General features: G+C 38.4%; 1 protein-coding gene and 1 non-coding gene across 2 annotated transcripts in view; both read right to left on the minus strand.

Annotated features, from left to right (window-relative positions):
• Positions 1 to 22,602, minus strand: part of CFAP299 (cilia and flagella associated protein 299) — a 695,469-nt gene that overhangs the window by 96,340 nt on the left and 576,527 nt on the right. Inside the window, exon 4 of the mRNA XM_075544913.1 lies at positions 9,393 to 9,535. Within this exon, the coding sequence (XP_075401028.1) occupies positions 9,393 to 9,535 (143 nt within the window). The remainder of the gene's footprint in view (positions 1 to 9,392; positions 9,536 to 22,602) is intronic.
• Positions 1,670 to 1,832, minus strand: LOC142443793 (U1 spliceosomal RNA). The gene has a single exon (XR_012783544.1). It is a non-coding gene; the product is annotated as a U1 spliceosomal RNA (small nuclear RNA).

The following is a 22,602-nucleotide window of genomic DNA, read 5'->3' on the forward strand; positions in this document are numbered from 1 at the left end:
CCAGAGGCAAGGAGCAGAGGAAGTGGCCAGGGTGGGTACAGGATGACCAAAATTCCCTAGGCTTAACTGTGGACAGCAAGATGGCTCAAAGATCCAAAAAACAACCCCACATTAGGAATTGTCAAGGGACACACAAACACACACACACACACACACACACACAACACCCCCCAAAAATAACTTGACAATGATTATAAAATCAAAGTGGGAAATGGCATAGTTTTATGACAATGTCCTAAGGAGAACAGTATATTGATTTGAGAAAAGCATAGAAGTTTGAGGTGAATTGATCTTTACTTAGTCCTAGATTTCTTTGTTTTTTAGTTTGTATTTTGTTGTGTGTGTGATGGGTTAATCCACTAAGTACCTCTGTGACACATATTCTTCAAACATCAACATGTAAGAAATGATCTCCATCCGAGAGATTGTTGTAAGGATCGTAAGAAGTGATGTCTGAAGCACTCAGCACAGCGCTTCCCACACAGTCCGTTTCCATTTCACCTCTGTCGTCCTCACAGCCCTCTCTGACATGCACATAGCCCAGTCATGTTAATGACAGGCTATGGCGCAGCCTAAGACAGACCAAGAGCTGACATGAATCCCACCTGTGTTCGTTTCCTAAGGTGGTTACAGCAAAGCCAAATATCATAAAACGTGTGGCCAATACGATTGAAATGTATAGCCTCCTAGTTCTGGAGTTGTCTATATTTAGAGTGTCGGCTGGCACATGCTTTAGATAGATCTTTTCTAGTCTCTCTAGTTTCTTAGTCCCAGGTGTTTTCAGTGTGCACCTGCCTCATAATGCCACAGTCATCTCCCCTCTCTCTTTTCGTCTCATCTCTGTGTTTATAAGGATACCTCTAATACTGAATTCTGACCCCTCACAAATCTGCTATGACCTCATGTCAATGGGCTTAACTGAAAACTCTTTCCACAGCTCTATATGGAAATGAGTTTACAATCACAGGGACCAGAGGGTAGGGTTGAACATAAATTTGGCACTGCATAATTCAAGCCATAACACTCCGCATGGTGGTAGAGTGCAGAAGAATATGATTGGAGTAATAGAAAATGTGACTTCAAAAATTTAAGACAGTAATTTGGACCAGCAGTTACAAGAGCAAGTGCCTCAAAGGATCTGACAGGATGATAAATGGTGCGTGTGCCTGAACTGCGTGTCAAGTTGGTGAGAACACAGCCAATTTCAGGAAAAGTCTACCACCTCATTGGAGATGAGGCTTGCCTTGAAGAAGTGCAAGTTCAGTGTGCAGACTAGTGTCGTAAGCGAGGCTGCAGATTCTAGGTATTTTATGTAAAATCTCTTCTTCCTCAAACATTGGCTAAGTTGTGCAAACCAACTGAAACATGTCACAGCCAGGTCTGGCCTAAACTTTTTTGATCTCTGGGTTCTAAGATTATTCCTACAAAGCAGGTGTGATTAAGCCAATGGGGGCCAAGCAGAATGAAGAAATGCTGTCGAATGGAAACACAATGCAACTCATAAATGTGAATTACCTTTATAAATGTGTACATGAGTGAATTGACTTTCACAATATATTTTTATTTAACTTCATATATCTAACACATTATTATGGAGATGTCCAATTAATATTAAGACAAAGCCCTAAATAGATTATGTTCTACATAGATAAAATCTTTTTATTTTTTTAAGGAGAGAGCGTGAACGCAGTTCCCCACTACCACAAATTATGCAGTCGAGTTTCCCAGATTTGGGGAAATCGCAGGGGGCAGCACATCCAGAGTGCAATGGCTAAGCCTCGCCCTGGGAAACCGCCTTCGTGATCATGGTCTCTCCCCTGCCAGGTAAGTAGAATAATGCATCGCTTGGCAAAGAACAACAACAAAACAGCAAAGAAAAGCAAGGCATGGAATTTGGAGTTCATCGTATAGCGGCTTCATCCTGAATTTATAGTGAATAAAATATTTTGCACAGTTTTTCATACTTTCTTCAAAATAATTTTATATATATATATATTTTATCACACATTTTAATGTTAACCAGCAAGATTCAAGTAATCAGTTGCCATTATGCTACTGGACAGCATGGGTCTAGACCATGCTCTGAAATTTGAATATGGATATTTTGGGGATGTAGATTCTAACTCAATATTTTAAAAATAGCCTGAAATGGTTCACTTCTAGCAAGCTACCAAAGGATTTCAATGCTGTGCCTCTGGCAAACTGTTTAGGATCCATCAACATCCTTTTTCACCCAAATAGAATAGAATTAAACTTATATTCTAATGCTTCATTACTATATTTAATCTGTAGGAATAGTCACTTTCAAAAGAGTCAATATTTTATAAGCTGTTTGTGAAACATTATGGTTACTTGCCTCTTTTATGGGAATTAATTTTAGAACCTATCAATATGTTGATATTATTGGAATCCTATCATAAGAATGCACTTACATACAGGATAAGTAAACTATTTTAATTTTAACTTTAGGAATTTATGACTTGAAATATTTAAAATAAAACAGACAATAAGATTGTAACAGGAATTTGACAGAAGCAGCTGTAAATGCTCTAATTGAGACACATTCTCTGGTCAAGGGGATGAATACTTAAAGCAATCACCAAAGCGAAACACAAAGAGACATGTTTTTGTTCGCTCATAACCATTCTATCTGGGCAACAACTAGAGCAATGCATTCAGACCTTAGGTTTTTTCTCAAAAAGACTGAAATTAGAAAATGCTAAAACTGCATGTGGGACAGAATTTAACTCATATATTCTACAGTGTGTAAAATTTCTTTGGCTATAAAAGTTTAGACTAAGAATAATGCAGTGCCTAAGAATTTATTCATCACTCTATCACTTTGAATTTTAAGCTGAATTATTTATTCTATGCACATCTTCCCCTCTTAGAGATTGTAAAGCACCTGGCTGTCGTATCTACATCTGGAGTTACGGTGTGGAATTGTGAAAGAACTTTGTAAACTGTAAATGCTGTTTGTTTATAAGTTTTTCATAACTGTGCTGGTGACTCTGTGGGCGATGCTTTGGGCTGCGAACCACAGGTGAGCAGTTTGAATCCACCAGCGGTTCCATGGGAGAATCCCCAGGAGCAGTTCTCTCCTTTCCTACAGGCACTGTGAGTCAGAGTGGACTTGAGGTCCGGGAGGTTGGGTTTGCGTGTGCTGATGAAGGTCTTGAAAACAAAGACATGGTCAAGGCAGAACCTGAACTAACAAGATAATCAAATTGCAGCTGTTGGCATTCATATTTTCCACATAAAGTGCAGCACAAGACTAATCAGAAAACGAGTGTCTTGTCTTACACACTCAGAATAAAGTAGCATGCTAACAGGCAAGTTAATAGAAAGGGACCTTATGAAATCTTTAGTTAAAGCCTTTGTTTGTTTGCCTCTTTTAGTTCTGAAGCAAACTACATGCACTAACGGGATTTTTCCTCTACGTACACACAATAACACCTGTTTATGGCATTAATTGACATGGAAGCTTCTGAGAGGAAAGGCTGCAGTTTGAGTCTGACTGCTGGTCTGAGTTAAACTTGTGTGGGTCATCAGAAGCAGCTTGTGGGATCATCAGAACAGTTAAATTTGTTTAAATTCTTTGACACCTACAGTAGCAGTAGGCCAAAAATGCTAGGGCCCTTTTAGAAGATTATAAACTATTATTAAATAAGCTTATTTATAATATGAGTATATATGATATAATGGACAAGGTGGATATATGTTATGAATTTTCTATTATAAATAATTATGAATGTATTATAAATATTTAAAATGTCTTAGAAGAACTTATAAGTGAATGTAAAGCTATAACATGTTTATAGCTAAGAAGACTCAATATAATGGTGTTAATGAATTGCATCATCATAACTTGAAAGGCATTTCATTTAAAAGCACAACTTTATATTTTTATGTTTGGGTGGGGGACAGGGGGATTCATGTGTTTACTCTAAACTCTTCCGTTTAAATGGACGAGCAAAGGGACACATAGCTGGACACTTATAAAGAAGGGAAAATGAGGAAACTGCCTCCGTTTACTTTATTTCAAGTATTATGAAACTAGAAGGAGGCCTTGTGATGCATTAATGATGAGCAAGACGAGCCGTTTGACACCACGAGCCACTCTGAGGGAGACACGCAGGTGCTCAAGTCCATGAACGAGGCAGTCTCAGAGCTCAAAGGGGCAGTTTAACCTGCCCCACCGAGTGGTTATGAGTCAGTAGCAACTTGCAGGCAGCGAGGGGTTTTGGTTTTTGCTTTTGGTTTTTTTATGAAAATGCTGTCAATGAACTGGGAAAGAACAACCAAATACAAAAGCGCGTTCACAGACAAATGCACACATAGTTAGAGCTAGAGTTATGAAAGAAATGGTGTTGCAATAAGAGGAAATGATAGACTTCTCAGTGACTGTTGCCAGACCAAGTGACAAGCTCTATGGAAAAAAGTGAATAAATATTTAAATGGACCCTTATGTTATCATAAAATCAATATTAACTCTAGACAAATTAAAGGTACAAAATAAATGTAAAATTATGATTATCTCTAAGATAATATCTTTGTTACCTCAGGGATGTAGGAATTTATTAAACAAAGCATAAAAATTTAAATTTAAAAAGGAAAATATTAATAGAATGTGTTAAAATTAGAACTTCATCCATCAAACATCATGTAAATCTCTCTGTCTTGTGTCATATAATAAAGACCTTAAGTGTCAATGTTCAACCTTCCAGATGGAGTTTTCTTTATAGAAATTTTTATATAAAATGTTGGTGATGATGAGAGTCATCAGGTCATTTGCATGCGGATGTGTAAAGCAATAGCACCATTTTAAAAACAATTTGACATTACATAATCCTTTGCTCTTTTGGTTGGCTTCATAAATTAAGCAAAATACTAAAATATTTATTTTATATTTCTGCATGAATTACATTTCATGATAACCAAATTGAACAATCGATAACAAAAAATTATACTCTCTGCCATAATTTTCATATACACAAAATTAAAGGGTCGAATTAGAATTACCTATTTTGCAATCCTTAAAAATATTTGGGCAGTTTCTACTAATAGGTGCTAAAAGCACATGGTGAACCTTGGGAGAAATAGCACTATTGGAAGCCACTGCTCAATACTGAGAACTTTAAACTGGGGCAACAGATATCAGAAGAGCACGAAGTGAAAAGTTTGACATCTCCCCCCACCCAATGAAATTGAACTCAAGTCAATTTTCAAGAAATCAATGATCAGAGGTGGAGAATGATAAATAACCCAATGGGAATAATTAATCATTTTAAGAATGTAAGACATTTCTTTGGACAAATGACTTGGTTCCACATCAAATCAACAGCATAGAAGCTTTTTTTTAAAGAAAAAAAAGAATGAATAAAAAGAGCAAATTGCTATTCAAAACATTGTCAGAGATAGAATATAAACTTTTGTAGATTTTATATGAACAAACTAACTTTAAAAAGATAACTTTCAGAATGTATTAAATATGAACAAGAAAATAGGTGAAATATTAATGTTATATGAAATTATTTTAGGCATGTTAATGTCCTGAGTGTTATATTTTGTTAAAGATTCTGATGATTATTTCATGTTAAAGATGCTCACTGAAGTGCTCCAGATGAAATGACATATGTTTTCATTGCTTTACTATAAACAAAGCTCTAAGTGCCATAAATCTAGTATTTTTAGTGAATCAATAGTTGGTGTTGGAGATCAAAGGGTTTAGCATAACATCTGGATTTTGTCTTTGGTTTCAAGAATGGTGCCATTTGCCATGAGAGAGGATACAGAAGCAATAGTAGGCTTGGAGACGAAATGTATTTAATTTTGAACAGATGTTTTAAGGACTAATGAGACACCTAGAAAGTTCTCTCTAGGGAACTGTAACATAATTCAGCTGAAATAAAAAAAGAGATATGTCCTGTATTTGTCATGAAAACAACTCTACTTCACAAGAATGATCATGCCATCCAGGAGAATTTATGTATTAAGAAACAAAGTTGCAAAAGTACCAAAAAAGAGGGAAAAGAAGAAACAAAGTCAAAGAGAAACTAGTGGTTACTGATACTCAAGAGACGAATAAGCAGAGTTTTTTGCTTGTTTGTATAGTGGATTAGACTACACTATGATTATTCAGATCAATGAATGGGGTATAAAAGTTATCGTGAGAAAAGTTTGCATGAGAAGTGATAGTAATTTTTTTATGATTTTAACATTGGCAGTCAAAGGTAGTTCAAGGATTGATTTCATTTAAATAATAAGAACAAAGGTCTGTCTAATTATAATGAATTGAAGGCTGCATGAGAAGTTCTCCCTTCTCAATTTTCGTTGAAGACACTTGCTATTTTGTCATGTCCAGCCTAAAACTGAAAGAGAAGCAGGGAAATTGTTGGAGTAAAGAATGGATTTCCTTTCTCTTGTGTAGAAGTGACTTCATCCGATTTAAAGGAGAGACTCGATAAAGAAGCCAGTAGAAAGGAACAGATTCAGAATCTAAAACAAAGAGGGAACAACCGAGAGTACATGACCACCGGGCAGTGATGCAGAAAGCAATCAGAACCAAGTTTGGAAATGTTAGTACTAAACAGACCAGGCATCGTCTCTGCTCTGATCTGGGGAAATGTTCATAAGGAGCATTCACTCAGCAGGAAAGAACTCTACCCCCCAACCCACATGGAGAAATTGTTTCTAAAGACAGATTGCAACCGTCTGGATCAGAAAATCATCGATCCTTCTTATGTGAAACATGAGGGTACATTAAAGAGTATTTCTATAGACTCATATACACCTTTATTAAATCTAAATATCAAATTGTCCAATTATTATTCCCCAGTATAGGAAATCCTCAGTCTGGGTCAATAGATTTATAAACGCACTGTTTCCATGTTTTTAACCCTTCCCCCAAAGAATTCTATGCCTTTTCCATCCATTCAAAAGCAGTTTTGGCATTTTTGAAAGAATCAGAGTGAGTTCCTCTAAGATCTTTGCTTTGGGAAGAAAAGTAGTCTAAAGGACTGTAACACTGAGAGGGAATACAGGGTAGACGGGGTCTCAATGAAAATCCCATAGGAGATAGCTAAGCCCTTTTACCCTTACTGCCCAGTGGTTGTGTGTGGGGCTGCTAACCACCAAGTCAGCAGATTGAAGCCACCAGCGGCTCCCTGGGAGAAAAATGCCGTCTTTTCCCTTATAAAGAGTTACAACCTGTCCTATAGGCCAGTATGACTGGGACTCAAGTGAATGGCCATGAGTCTGGAGAATTTGGCCCCCTTTGAAAAATGTGATGTACTCTTGTGATAGAAAGAAATGAACTAAGTTCCTTGCCTTTCTTTTTTTCCCTCATCAAAAACAAATTTCAGGTTTCTTCAAACTTCTTAATAAGTCCCAGATATGATACTATGTTCTTTGAGAAAATCTGTTAAAGTTATCTCTTTAGGACCCTTCCTACCCCACAGCCTTCGGAAATGACCTCTCCACACCGCGGATGGAACCGGTCCAGCAGATTCCTTAAGAAGCCATGGTTTTTCCTTAAGAAGACATAGTTTTTATTCGACATTTTTTGAGGTACTCTAATGAGACCAAGATAAACGTTTGCAGCCATTCATTGTGCATTTTGTTTGGAGTAAACCCGTGCATGTATGAACTGAAGCCCTAGAAGAAATATTTTTTTAAAATGCTTCTTACTTACCCTGGCTTGTAGTTCTTAAGGAAGCCTGAGCCTTGTTATGTTGGAAGAATATATTCAAGTTTGCTACAAAATAACTCTTTGAGATCAGAGGTGAAGGAAAAGTTTACAGTGTTGTTCTAATGCCAGGAAGATGACTATTACGAGTGTAGACCAAGGGACGAATGGCTGGCAGATGGAATTGTTACTGGACCTAACCAGAAAAGCATCTGAAAACGTTGGCTGACATATACGCTTGACGGAAAACCCGACGGAACAGAGTAGTTCCCATATTACACCCAGTACTATCTGTGACAGATGAGGCAAATCATCTATGGAGAGAGGCCAGCGTTGGGGAAGAAAAAGCTATATAAGAGAGTCTATGTCTCTGATACTGTGAGAGTAGCAAAGCTTGGGAATATTTTGGGGGATGGCACAGAGGGGAATTCAGGAATAGCACATCAGAGTGGCCGAAGCGCATCAGGGGCAGCGCCGAGGTCGGAGACCACAAACAATTAGTAGCCAGCACTGGTGCTTTTGTGAAGCCTCCTTCTGCAGTGTGGGTATTCATTGCCCTGCAGTCAACTCTAGCTTCTAATGACCGTGCAGAACAGGGCAGTGCTGCCGTCGGGGCGGGGGGGGGGGGGTCTGAGACAGAGAAATATTTGGCAGTAGAAAGTTGAAAGTAGAAAGTTGCATCTTCCTCCCTCCGAGTACTTGATGGTTTTGAAGAACTGATTTTACAAGCAGCCTGTCACCATCCCTTACACCACCAAGGCTCTGTAGGGCAGGTACACATGCAGATAAAGGGACGTGTGGATGTATTTCATGGAATTACCACATCAGACAAGAAGATACAGAGAAGGGGGCTGATGTCATAGAGAAGTTAACTGGCATGTCACTTTGGACAGGAAATGATATGTTAATTGTATGGACACGTGGTGATTGCTTTAAAGAAGTATAGATAGGAAGTTGTCAGACAATGGTGATGCGGGAGGGGAGAGAATGTACAGGACTTCACAGGAGGAAAGTGCCACAGTGTCAAATAATGATGTGGATACAGTCACGGAGACTTAAAACGGAACATTTCCTATACTTCGGAGCTGTCTGATAAGGGAACCATATGAAAGTGAATTTTTAGCTTGAGAGCTATTCAGAAAGGTCTATGGGATTGTTCTTAATGTGAATAGATTCTCCATGTAGGGGAGATCATATGTGATGAGGGGCCCAGAGGAAAGGCTAAGGGTTCAGTAGTAAAAAGAATGATGGGTGGGGAAAATTTTCAATAATTTTCTCAATATTAGAAAATGAGGGTGAGTTTACTAGAGGCCTGCCTCTTGACTTGTGGCCAAAGAAAAGTAGGAGGAGAAAGAGTTAGATGGATAAGTCTTACTCTAGAAATATCTATTCAGACTTAGTGGTGCAAGAGCCTTATGAGGCGAGCCATGTATAAGCTTTACTGATCATCTAAAAGGAATGTTGCTGAGAAATTATGTGATATTTTTGAAATGATCCCTTCCTCAGGCTGGTGAAGTAAAATTGCCTCTATACTCACTCTTCTTTATTTGAAAATGTATTTATTTGGTTATTCATGGTCAGTCTTACCACGCATACATTAGAAGTCTGGGCACAATGTGAAGGAACGTAAATTAAAAGCCATTCATTCTTGCCCATGAAGAGCTTCTTCTCTTATTAATGGAATGATAAAATGCATGCAATTTACCTCAAATCTGTGGGCTTTGGAAGAAGTCTCTTTTTTCCAGTAAAGTAGACTTCAAAATCTTCAACCTTCAGCCTGTGGGCATAGTCGATGTAGCCTGACACCTCTTGTCCATGAGAATTCTTGTCACGAATAAAGATCACAGACTGGAAAACACAAAACAGAGAATTGAGAGTAAGTGAACACAAGTCACTTGAGAAAAACATGCATACTAATAAGAGGTACACGTATGGAGTATCTCATGTTCTGGGAATGATTCTAAGCATTTCCATTGCATTCTCACATGGATTCTTATCTTCCTCTGACAGATGAAGAAACCTCCAAAGGGTTAAGTGAATGTGCAAATAGGTTCTAAATTTCCCGGCATAGACAAGTGAGTGCTTCCAGTGCTTCATCAGCTTGCGGAAACATTTCACTTGCTGTGTCTGGAGCCTCGCTGTGGCTAATGCATTCAATGCAGCTTGAACTTCTCCCCTCAGCACCACTGGTTCTTGCTCATGTGCTACTTCCTGAAATGGTGGCATGTGGACTAGATCTTTTCGGCACAGTGACTCTCTGTATTTGCTCCATCTCTTTTTGATGCATCATTCAATACTTTGCCCATAGATGCTTTCCCGATTGTTATTCTAAGTTTAAGTTTTTTTTTCTTGAGTTCTTTTAGTTTCAGATATGCTGAGTGTGTTCTGCCCTCTTGGTATTCTAACTAGAGGGGCTTGCATATTTCAGTATAATATTATCATCTCAAGCTACCCTCTGGAATGTTCTATTCAACTCTTTGACTTCACGCTTTTCCCAATTTGCTTTATGTGCAATTAAGAGAAAATTTCAGAGCAAATTTCAGAGTCTCTTCTGAACATCCATTATGATCATTTCTTTCTTGCCAGTCTCTTTAGTGGCTTTTGCTTTCTTCATGAATGGTGTTCTGCATGTCCTCCCACAGCTCTTCAGGGCTTCTGTTATTGGTGCTCAATGCAGCAAATTTCTTCTTGGGATGTGCTCAAAATTCGGGTGGGAGAGAGCCAAGGTCGTTTTTTTGGCTCTCATGGACTTGTTTTCATTTTCTTCAGCTTCATCCCGAACTTGCATGCGAGCAGTGGATGGTCTGTTCCTCAGTCGGCCCCTGGCCCGGTTTTAGCTGCTGATGTTGAACTTCTCCCTCGTGTGTTCCGACCGATGTCGTCAATTTGATATCTGTATTCTATCTGGGAAATGCATATGTATAGTTGCTCCAGGTTTTGTTGAAAAAAAGATATTTGCTATGAAAATATTGTTGGTCTTGCAAAATGTTATCATGTGATCTCCAACTTCCTTTCTAAATATGTTCTAAATGAACATACTTTCCAACTACGGTTCCATTTTTGTTTCCAGCTTTTGCATTCCAAACACTAATAATTATTAATTCATCTAGAGTGAATGTTTGATCATTTTGTGACTGAAGATGTTGGTAGCATTCTTCAATTTCTTCATCATTAGCTTTTAAGGTTGCTACATAAATCTAAATAATAGTTTTATTGTTTGAATTTCCTTGAAAGTTGAGAAATAGACTTCTATCACAGACAACATTGTATTTCATGATTGATTTTGTAATGTCCTTTTTGACAATGAATACCAAATCATTCCTCTTGATTGTGCGATTCCTGGAACGTAAAACTGTCTGATTTTCTGCTTCAAAATGGCCAATATCTGTCCATCAAAGCTCACTAATACACAAGATATCAATCTTTATGCATTCCATTACATTTCTACCACTTCCAATTTTCCTATATTCATACTTTGCACATTCCAGGTTTACATCAGTAGATTTTTCCCCAACTATTTCCCCGTATCTTGTGTCATGCCCAATCATCAAATAAAGATCCCAAAGTCTCCACTTCCTTAGGCTTTATCAGACTGACAGTCCCCGTGTTGGACTTCACTCCTAGAAATCAGTTACACCTCATCACATTCCAGTGCCCTGGGACCCCAGCAGCCCATCTTTAGGCACTATCTCTGACAATGTGTGCTCCCATCCTCCAGACCTTTCACATCTGACAATGTGTTGAAACTACGCACAAGGCTTTCAGTGGCTCTTTTTCCCAAAGTGGGGAACCAAGATAATCTTCCTTATCTGTTTTTGGTATAGAAGTTCCAATGAAACCTGTTCATTTTGGGAGGCCCTGCTGGCATTTGAAATACCAGTGACAGAGCTTCAAGCAACGTAGAAGCCACCACATTACAATAAACACACAAGCAAGTGATATAATTAAAGTTAATGCCCTTGGATTTTGGGAACATGATACATATTGATGAGTTTCAGAATTTAAAGTATGATAGTTGAAGCTTTCCTTCACTTGGCTGGGCTCAAATGGTCAGTGGTGTGGTAGTTATGACCCAGGATGCCTTATGAGGAGGTCTCCCGGCTGTGACCCGCTTCTCACATCAGTAAACACCGCCTAAAAGCCTACTCGCTTATGCTGGCTCTGGATCCTCTTCTACCTCCAGTTCTTTGGTCTGCCGCCAACAGCCTCCTGTATTTCCTGGGGATCCCGAAAATAGTCAGTTGTTTGCTGTCTTACCTGACAGATTTAGATTCATTTGTCTCTGCAGCCGGAAGTCTGTTGTCTCTGCTTCTATCTTTGTTTCTTTAGCCCTTGAGGTTAACCATGTCAGGAGAAGCCCCTAAGCTAACGTATGACCATGGATTTGGAACTTGCCCATTTCTACAACTGTATGAGCCATTTTCTTGATATGCATCTCTCTCTATGTATATACATATATACATTTAACTGGTATTACTTCTCTAGAGAATCTAGTCTAATGTAACAAGTATGAATGCATTAATCTATAATAACCATTAAATAATAGATAATAGTACACATTATCTTTAAATTATTAGAGGAAAAAAAGCTGTAATTAAATCAATGAAATAGGTTGCAAGAATGAAGAAAAATATAGAATAGGATAAAAAAATACAAAAAACAATAAATCAGAACAGCTCACTAATTTCAACAAATGTAAATAGGCCAAATATTTAAGCCTAAGACAAAGATTCGATGGTATTCCTTATTCAGTGTCCGATATTCACATGCATATTGATGCAGTGGAGAGCACTATTGCTTGGGTCAGAATCACCTTAGTCCTCAAAGTAATATCCTTGCTCATCAATACTCTAAAGAGGTCTTGTGCACCGATATATCTAATGCAATACATCTTTTCATCTCTTGGCTGCTGCTTCCCTGAGTATTGATTATGGACCCAAGTAAGACAAAATCATTGACGACTTCAACCTTTTTCCCATTAATCATGATGTTACTTATTAGTCTAGTTGTGAGGATATTGGTCTTCCTTACATTGAGTTGTAATCCATACTGAAGGTTACAATTTGTAGAAGAATCAGTGCATTTGAAGTGTGATGCTGGAGGAGAATGTTGAAAGTACCATGGACTGCTAAAAGGCCAAACCAATCTGTGTTGGAAGAAGCAAGGCCAGAGTGCTCCTTAGAGAAAGGATGGCAAGACTTTGTCTTACATCCATTGGACATATTGTCAGAAGAACCCTGTCCCTGGAGAAGGATGCTATGTTTGGTAAAGTTGAAGGGTAAAGAAAAAGTAGAAGGCCCAGATGGAATGATATAGTATCTGCATTAATAGGCTCAGGTGTAGGAACCATTGTTGAGTGTGACAGTGTTTCATTATGTTGTACATAGGGTCACCATGAGTCAGAACTGACTTGATACTATTTAATAACAACATCAAGTCAAATGTTACTACAGTGAATTTAAAAACAAATGCTATGTAAATGATAAAGTTTCAAGCAATTGAAAGTTAGATACTCTAACAACATATATGTCTATTCTTTCCAATCAAAAGAGTGTTAATATGATTAAATTAGTATTGGACAAAATGGACTTGAGGGAAAATTCCTTACTAGAGTTGTAGAGTGACAACGTCATGATAAAGATGAAGCTCACATAAAGCAATTATATACTTTAATGCACTTTAAAAATATCCTCAAAATATTTAAAGCAAACAGTGTTAGAACTATAAGGATACATAAATGAAAAACCATTATTTTGGTAAATTTATCTCTGGCCTAACTTGCTAGAGCAAATAGAGAGTTATATATATATATATATATTATATATAAAATATATATAATATATATATATATATATTTAATTTTAAAATGTTATAACATGGAGCATCCATGAGTCAATCTGCTCAATGGCTGTGTTTGTTCGTTTGTTTGTTTTACTTTACAACTTGATTAGAGTAGCAAAGAAGTTACCAACAAGGACTAACTAAAAGTAATTCATTCTAAACAGAAGGAAGAGCTTCTTCTCCTTCCATGAAGATGTCAATAGGCTTCAAGACTCTGTGGATTAGGTACCGGGATGCTTCAAACCTAACCTCTTTTGGAGAGAAAAATGAGGCGGTTTGTCTTAAACACCTTAAAGACTTACAGTTTCAGAAGCCCTAGTAAAGGCCATTGTGAGTCAGAATCAACTCCATGGCACTGGATTTCAGGGTCTAAAGATGAGACACAAGTAGGAAGGAGGGAAAGGTTACACAATGACTGAAGAAGGTTGCTGTACAGTGTAACTTCATCTTATGATGACTTCATCTCATCCACATTCCAATCCTTTAGTAATATAAATTGAACAAACTAGCTCAATGCTGGATTTCAAGCCTAATTTTGATGTTGTTATTTTATTCATTTTTAAAGAATCTCAAAGCACTTTGGAGGAGCTTTCTTGACTTGTGAGTATAAGACAGACACTGAATACTTGAGAAAATATGCAGCTGGGAACTGAGAAAACCTACACTTCGACCCAGTTGGCTCAGCTGATGCTCTCTAGCATCAGAAAGTTCCATGAAATTCTCAGGGGAGATATTTAACTCACAAAGGGCTGGAGAAGTAAGAAAAGTTAAGGTAGTTTAATAATAATTCCATGAACAGGAAGACTTAACTTCGGTGGAGGGGTATATATAATGATTTAAAATACGGAAATGATGTGCAAAAGTAGATAATTTTGACTGTCAGTCATATTAACCATATGAATATTGAAAGATAAATAAGCTCAAGTGCTTGTTGAAAGTAAAATCAAACACAGCCATTGAGCAGATTGACTCATGGATGCTCCATGAGGTTTCTGCAGCATTACAGGTGCAGCCTGCCTCTTCCGTGTCCTGCACATCAGGTAGCTTGTTTGAACTAGTTTCCTTGCTATTATCAGTCGAATGCGTCATCCACAAGCCACCAGGACTCCTCATTTGTAAGTGTTATACAAATACGGTATTCTTCTCTATGGGCATGCTGGTGATTAATCATTAAATCTGTGATTTCTAATACTTGCAATTGAAAAAGAAAGTTGAGTTAAAAATATCTATAGTCTTAAACCTAGAAACAAAATGTAGCAACCCAAATCTGAATAGGGTAAAGAAAAATTATTCAGAAAATATTCCAAGTATATTTATATATGGGTATCAATGCATTAACCATATATATATATATATATAGTGACCTTCCTAATGACTAAAATAAGTTAACAATATCATAAAAAATGTGTCTAAAGTTCAGAAACTAAATCAGGAAAGTCAAAGAATTACCATTGATGTGATCATTACTAAAGTTGATTCAGCAATTCCAATTCTAGTTCATACATACATAGGTTTATTCTGAACAAAATATGTTTAAACATGTATTTTTAATCAGTAAACATTGCAGATAAGTTCTCTTAGTAATGCTGTTATCTTAATCTCATTATGTAGGGTGTATTGAAAAAAAAATTTGTGTTTGTACCATGGGAAAAAAATCATTTTGAGGTCAAGGCTAGTGCCAACTATTTAACAAAACTCAAGTGGACAACTTCTCAGATCATTGAAGCTTTCCAATATATTTACAGGAATGTAGCTCCACATATAATAACAGTTTATTAATGGATCAAGCACTTTAAGGAAGGTCAGAAAGTCCTGAGAGTTGAGCCAAGAGAGAGAAGACCGTCAACCTCAGTGAGTGAAGAAATTGTGGCAGTTGTGCAAAAACCAGTTGAAGAAAACAAAGAATCACCACCAATGTGATAGTTCCTAAAGTTGGTTCTGTCATTTCAATTCCAAGCAAATACCTTGGCTCTCCCCTCAATAAGTGCCAAAGTATCTAGGAGGTATCAGCTAGTTCAAAGAGTCGAGCTTTCCAACAGGATTTTAAAGAATATATAAGTGAATGAAAACAATTTTATGAGATTAGTTGTAAGTAGGGGGGAGTTTTGGATTTACCAAAATGACTCAGAGAGCAAAGGGCTATCAAAATAGTTGCTTTTGAGGGGATCTGCTGGGCCAGTAAAATTCAAGGTGGAGAGGTTAGTCAGAAGATGATGGTGATTCTTTTTTGGACTTGTGAAGTGGTAATCTTTACAGATTTTTCTCAGACACAGGATGACCACAGGAGCTTAGTATAAGGAAATTTAAGAAAATTGAATATTCAATTGGTGAGAAAAAAGCCAGGGGAAAAAAAGGCAAGGCATATTTCTTCCCCCTCACTGTGACCGTGCATCTGCTCATTCTTTGAGGGTAATAAGACTGCCCTAGATGAATTTCACTGGAAAGACTTAGCCTTTCCACTGCATATCTCTGCTCTTGTGCCCGAAGGCTTTTTGTTCCTAAAACTAAAGAACGTTAAAGGAATCAGATTTGAGTCAACCAAGGATGCCAAAATGACCATTTTAAAACCATTCTTTGGGAACAGTTAGAGAGCTAGAAACACAGCCTTTACAATATATAGACATAGAAGATATATTGAGGGAAAAATAGCTTAATGTTTTGATATATACAATTATGATTTTGCAGCAAAACAGTTTTTAACTTTTCCTTGTGCATTAAAACAAATTTAAACAATCTGGCTAGATATTACTGTATTCATGCAGCATACAGCATGAACTCAATTGACAATAATGCGTGGACAATGAGAATAACAGAGTTTTTTGAAGATTAGGTTTGTTTCAGCCCGAGTGACACATCGTAACAATAAAAATTTTGTATTTGGAATATCTATCACTTCACAAGAAATTGGAAATGCTATAAATGATCATTTAAGTTTCTCTAATACCATTCCTTATTTTCCTTTTTGCTAGAATCATTATTTAGTTATATCTTACATGACATAAAATTCACCCTAAAATTTTTTGGGTACCACTAAATGATTTTTAATAAATTAACAGAATTGCACAACTATCATCACCATTCTATTTCAGAATATTTTCATTACTCCAATAGGATCCCTGTGCCCACTTGCCATCATTCATGTTTCCACTGTCAATCCAAGGAAACTACTAATTGACTTTTGGTCACTATTTTTTATCTAGCTAGCTATCCCCCAAAGAACTGGTTGACAGTCAACCACTGTAGGTGGTAGCATGTGAGCCGAGAACCGATGGTGTTGAAGAAAGAAACTCAAGCTTCACTGAAAACATTAGCCAAACACAAGGCTTCAGGGGCCGAGGGAACATCAACTGAAATGTTTCAACAGGCTGATGAAGCACCAGAAGTGCTCACATGTCTATGCCAACAATTTGGAATCAGTTGCTTGGTGATAGATTTTACATGCAAGTAAACTTTTTCTGAAGATGATCCACCAACTCTTGCAGCAGTGCATTGACAGGGAGCTACCAGAGGTTCAGGCAGGATTCAGGAGAGGCTACAGAGAAAGGCATATTGTTGCTGCTGTTAGACTGGTGTTAGCTGAAAGCAGAGAATATCAGAAATACGTTGGTTTGTGTTTCATTGACGATGCAAAGACATTCAACTTTTCGAGTAGCCTCGAGAAGAATGGGAACATCAGAAAACTTCATTGTGCGCATGAGGAATTGTACATGGTTCAAAGCCGAGGTGCGGACAGAACAAGGGAATCTGTGAGGTTGAAAATCAGGAAACGGGTACATTGGGCTGTATCCCCTCACCGCACTTATTCAATTTGTATTCTGGGCACATAATCAGCGAAGCTGGATTACATGAGAAGAATGTGGCATCAGCATTGGAGGAAGGGTTATTAACAACCTGTGATATGCAGATGACACAACCTTACTTGCTGAACAGTGACAAGGACCTGAAACATTTGCTGATAAAGATCAAGGATTGCAGCCTTCAGTGTGGATGACAACTCAATGCAAAGAAGACCCAAATCCTCACAACTAGACCAATAGGCAACATCATGAAAAGGAGTGCTATAGAAAAGTGTGGCTTAGAAATTAGATGGTGCCCAGAAATCAGATCAATAGCATCTGGGGTCTTAAAGGCTTGTTCCAAACAAGGAGCTATCTAAGTGAGATGTCAACTAAGTCCACATGGAAGAAGCACTCCAACATCAGTGACCAAGGGAATGTCAACCATATAATCTGAAGTTGAAGGAGGGAATATTATAAAAGCCTAAATTGTATGACAGCAGATGGACATTGGGCCTCCACCTGAGTACTCCCTCGATGCAAGAAAACTTTGTTCTACGAACACGGCACTCTGTGATGTTCACCTTCCCTGACACAATCACTGAAGACAAAATGGGTGCAAAACCAAACGTGGTGAAGAAAGCTGATGGCATCCAGCAATCAAAAGATAGGTGTCTTAAAGGCTTGAACATAAACAAGTGACCACCTAGCTGAGAAGCAACACAGCCCACATGGAAGAAGCACACCAGCCTGTGTGACCACAAGGTTTTGATGGGACCAGATATCACGCATCAAAGACCCCAAAACAAAACAAACAAACAAAAAACCATATCAATGGGAATGAGGGGTAGGGGAGATTGGAGCCCCAAAGCCCATCAGTAGACAATTGGACAGCCCCTGTCAGAAGGGCCACAAGGAACAAACGATCCAATAAGGGTGCAGTATAGCACCGAAGAAACACACAACCTTCCTCTAGTTCTTTAATGCTTCCCCCTCCCCACGACCATGACCTCAATTTTATTTTATAAATCTGGCTAGACCTGAACATATCTACTGGTACAGAGAGGAGCTCGCAACACTGGGAATCCAGAACAGATAAACCCCTCAGGACCAATAAGGGGAGCAGTGATACTAGGAGGGGAAGCAAAAGCAGGGGTAGGGGAAACTGATCACAATAATTCATTTATGGCCCCATTGCCAGGTGGACGGACAGCAGAAAAGTGGGTGAAAAGAGATAGTGGTTGGTGTAAGACATGAAAAAAAAGGAACAATTTATAAATTATCAAGGGGACATGGAGGAGAAAGGATGGGAGAGGGAGGGGGAAATGAGGAGCTGATATCAAGGGCTCAAGTAGAAAGAAAATGTTTTGAAAAAGAAATATGATGACAACATATGTATAGATGTATTTGACACAATGGATATATGTATGGATTGTGGTAAGAGCTGTAAGAGGCCCCAGTAAGACAAAATAAAAAAGAATGGGAAAGTTTTGGTGACCGTTAAAGGTAGAAGATAGTTGCATGAAGTACATTCTATCTCTGTGTCTATTCAATATGAACTATCTTAATAAAAAGTCATGATTAAACTTTTTAAAAGGAGCCTAAATTGTGAGAATCTGGTTTGCAGAAGACTATGGATCACAATGGGTGCCCAACTCAGATTTGTGGGATCTACATAGGACATAAGCCTCCAGTGATCTCCCTCTAAGGGAATGGAGGGAAGTGGTCGCCAGACAGAGAGCATTGGAGAGATGACTATAGAAGTCCAAATTGATAAACCTGACATGAATGGTTAATTTAAACCTTCTCAGTTGATCCCCCCTCTGATGTACATTAGGCCTGGTCTGTTTTTCTATATTTCCTGTATTTGGGTTTTTTTTTTTTTTTTTGGTTCATACTGGGGTTCATCTCAGGTGGGTTATATCATTGAGGTCACATTCTTGAGTTTTTGTTTTATGTTTTTGTATTTTCAGTATATGAAAACCAGGATTGATGCACAAACAGGGACCGAAAGTAGAACAATGGTTTCTGGGGGTACAGTGGCGGTGGTGGTAGTGTCAAGGAGTTCAAGAAGGAAAACAACGATTTGAGTAGCAGTGATACAATGTTGCATGACATGATTGAATGATGGAATTATATGATATCTGTATCAATTCCCAAAGAAATGATGTTGGGGGAAAAAAGGGTTAGAGTCTCAGAAACCCACAGGCCAATTCGCCTCTGTCCTTTGATTTTGCTACAAGTAGGAATCAGTTCCAGCGCAGTGAGCTTGGCTTGGGTTTGCATCTCTCCAAAGGAACCTATGGGGTATCATGGTCACATGTTTGGCTATTCATTTCTAGGCCAGCAATTGGAACGTACCAACTGTTCCACTGGAGAGAGACGGGGCTTTCTGTTTTGCAAATTCTTTCTAAAACAATCTAAAGTATAAAGTGACAAAATTCTATTAGTAAATCAACTAATACCCATTTGAAGCTGCTAACTGCAAGGTCGGCATTTGTAAGCCAGCAGGCACTCCTCTGGAGAATGGTGTGGGAGCCTGCTGCTACAAATCTTTACAGCCTCGGAACGCTGTGGGGCGGCTGCCCTCTGTCCTATATGACTTCTACAGTTTGGAATCAACTCAGTGGCAATAATTTTGGCAAGCAGCAAACAGATGTTTTTATTAAACAGCAATAACACAATCACAGAAGCAAATACTTCAGAAGCATCTTACTGATATGAAAGTGGCAATTCAGACCTGAAGGAACGAGGGGAAGTTGAGATCTTTACTACAAACGTCCCTTACTTGTGAATCAGGGTTTGTTGAAAGCATGTAAGGAATGCGTACTAAGACCTTCCCTACTTTCATGTTGTGGGAGATGAATACAAGTTACCCTTCGACCACTAATATATCATTTGCGTCTTTGGTTAATTGTCTTTTCCCAGAAGTGGCTTAAAATACAAATTCAGAAACCCATTATGAGTTGAGTACATGTGTTCCTTTATTTTTCTTTCCAAACATTAATGAGGAGATGTAAACCCGATACGTTGAAATGGGACTCTATTGACAGTGAAGCCAAAGGCACGCAATAATAAAAATAACAAAATCATAGTAAGCAGTATGCTGCTGCCCTAAAACTGAAGCCTTCATTTTGGTGGAGGGAAGCTGTCAAAACAAACTAAATTCTTGTGCTACCCCTCTGAGACTGTTAGTATGCTCTCTGATGGAGACAAATGAAGGAAGAATGTTTATCTTCTAGAACTTTAAAACTCTGGAATGTTCTTATGGCTCATTAGCTAATTCATTGTAAGGAGTCTTTTCAGCAAAGAAATAATTTTGCAAAGTTGATTCAAAGTTTTCTAATGACAAATGAACAATATGTATTTACAGATATGTAAATATATGCATACACATATAACATATAAACAACAAACAACAGAAATGTTGCCATCAAGTTCATTCCAATTCATAGCAACCCAGTAAGCTTGTTCGGGTCTACCCCACAGAGTTCCTAAGACAGTAAATCTTTCCAGAGGCAGACTATTAGATCTTTCCCCTATGGAGTGGCTGATGGATTCAAACCATAAACCATTGGGTTAGCAAGGGAGTATTTGAGCATTGAGCCATCAGGGTTTCTTATAATGACACCAAAAATATTTCTAACATTTCAAAGGTTGTGCCTGTATACATTTCTGATAAACAAGTTATTTCTTAAATCCTTTTGATGTTGATCTATTACATTACAATTATATATCCATTTATTGAAAGGTGACCAGGCACACACATTTTGGCTATTGAAGAAAAAAATAACAAAGTTAATCTATTTAAGGCAACTATGCATCATTGCTGCTAGAAGCTTAGGTTCAGGCTGAGCACATGTCACATATTTACTCCCACACCCTACTGGCCAAAGAAGATTCCCAAGTCAGCCCAGAGTCAGGTGCAGGGGGAGTGATTGGATCCCCTCTTTCTGGGAGAACTTCAATGGGTGTAGATAAAGGACACGGTAAGAAGAGTGGTCAGGTCTGGAACCTCTACAGTTGTTGGGTGCAGCAGAGTCAATTCCGACTCCTAGCAACTCTCTGCAAACAGAATGAAACACCAAAAGGTGCCGTGCCATGCTCGTTTTTGCCATCTTGGTGGGTATAAAATGACCCGCCTCAGAAGTAGGAATGAAAGAAAAGTCAAAAGTGGAGCATATTCTTTGGCCCTTCAGTTGCCTGCCCATTGACCCTCCTCCATTCCTGGGACAGAGAATTCTACTACTCCGAGGTACAGCAGAGGCCTGACAGTTGCAGGAGCAAGAACTGAGGTGTGAGACATAATGGTAGACTTCTATGTCCACAGTGAGAGCACGCTTCTTCATTGCCTTTTAAGTGGTTCTCTAGCATTAATAGATGCACTAGAATTGTAGTGATTTATGCTTTCAGCTGCTAACCATAAGGTCACCAGTTCCAATCCACCAGCAGCGCTGCTAGAGAAAGATGAGACTATCTTCTCGTGTATGGTTTACAGGCTTAGTAGACCCTCAGGAGTGGGTCTACTGTACCTTAATCAATGCTCCCATGAGTCAGAATCACCTCAAAGGCAATTAGTTTGGTTTGCTGTTGTTGATTTTCTTTCCTAGATTTACTGCACATCAAAATTTCCTGAAGTCTTACAAAAACACAGATTTCTGGACCTGATCCTTAGAGTTCCTGAAGAGATAGGTCAGGGTGAGCCCCTAAATTTAAACCTATATATATTTGTTCAGTTTTATTAATTTGTATTTTAAAATCTTTAGTTTTATTAAGTATTGTTTTATTCTTTTTAAAATTGTTTTATTAGGGGCTCATACAACTCTTATCACAATCCACACATACATCAATTATGCAAAGCATATTTATACATGCATTGCCCTCATCATTCTCAAAACATTTGCTCTCCACCTAAGCCCCTGGCATCAGGTCTCATTTTTCCCCTCCCTCCCAGCTCCCTCCTCCCTCATGAACCCTTAACAATTTATAAATTATTATTTTGTCATATCTTGCCCTTTCCGATGTCTCCCTTCACCCACTTTTCTGTTGTCTGTCCCCCAAGGAGGAGGGCACATATAGATCCTTGTAATCAGTTCCCTCTTTCCAACCCACCCTCTCTCCACCCTCCCCATATCGCCACGCTCACCACTGGTCCTGAAGGGATCATCTTCCCTGGATTCCCTGTGTTTCCAGTTCCTAACTGTACCAATGTACAACCTGTGGTCTAGCCAGGCTTGCAAGGTAAAATTGGGATCCTGATAGTGAGGGGCCGGGGAAGGGGGAGGAAGCATTTAGGAA

The sequence above is a fragment of the Tenrec ecaudatus genome, chromosome 3, assembly GCF_050624435.1.
Source record: "Tenrec ecaudatus isolate mTenEca1 chromosome 3, mTenEca1.hap1, whole genome shotgun sequence".
NCBI lineage: Eukaryota > Metazoa > Chordata > Mammalia > Afrosoricida > Tenrecidae > Tenrec > Tenrec ecaudatus.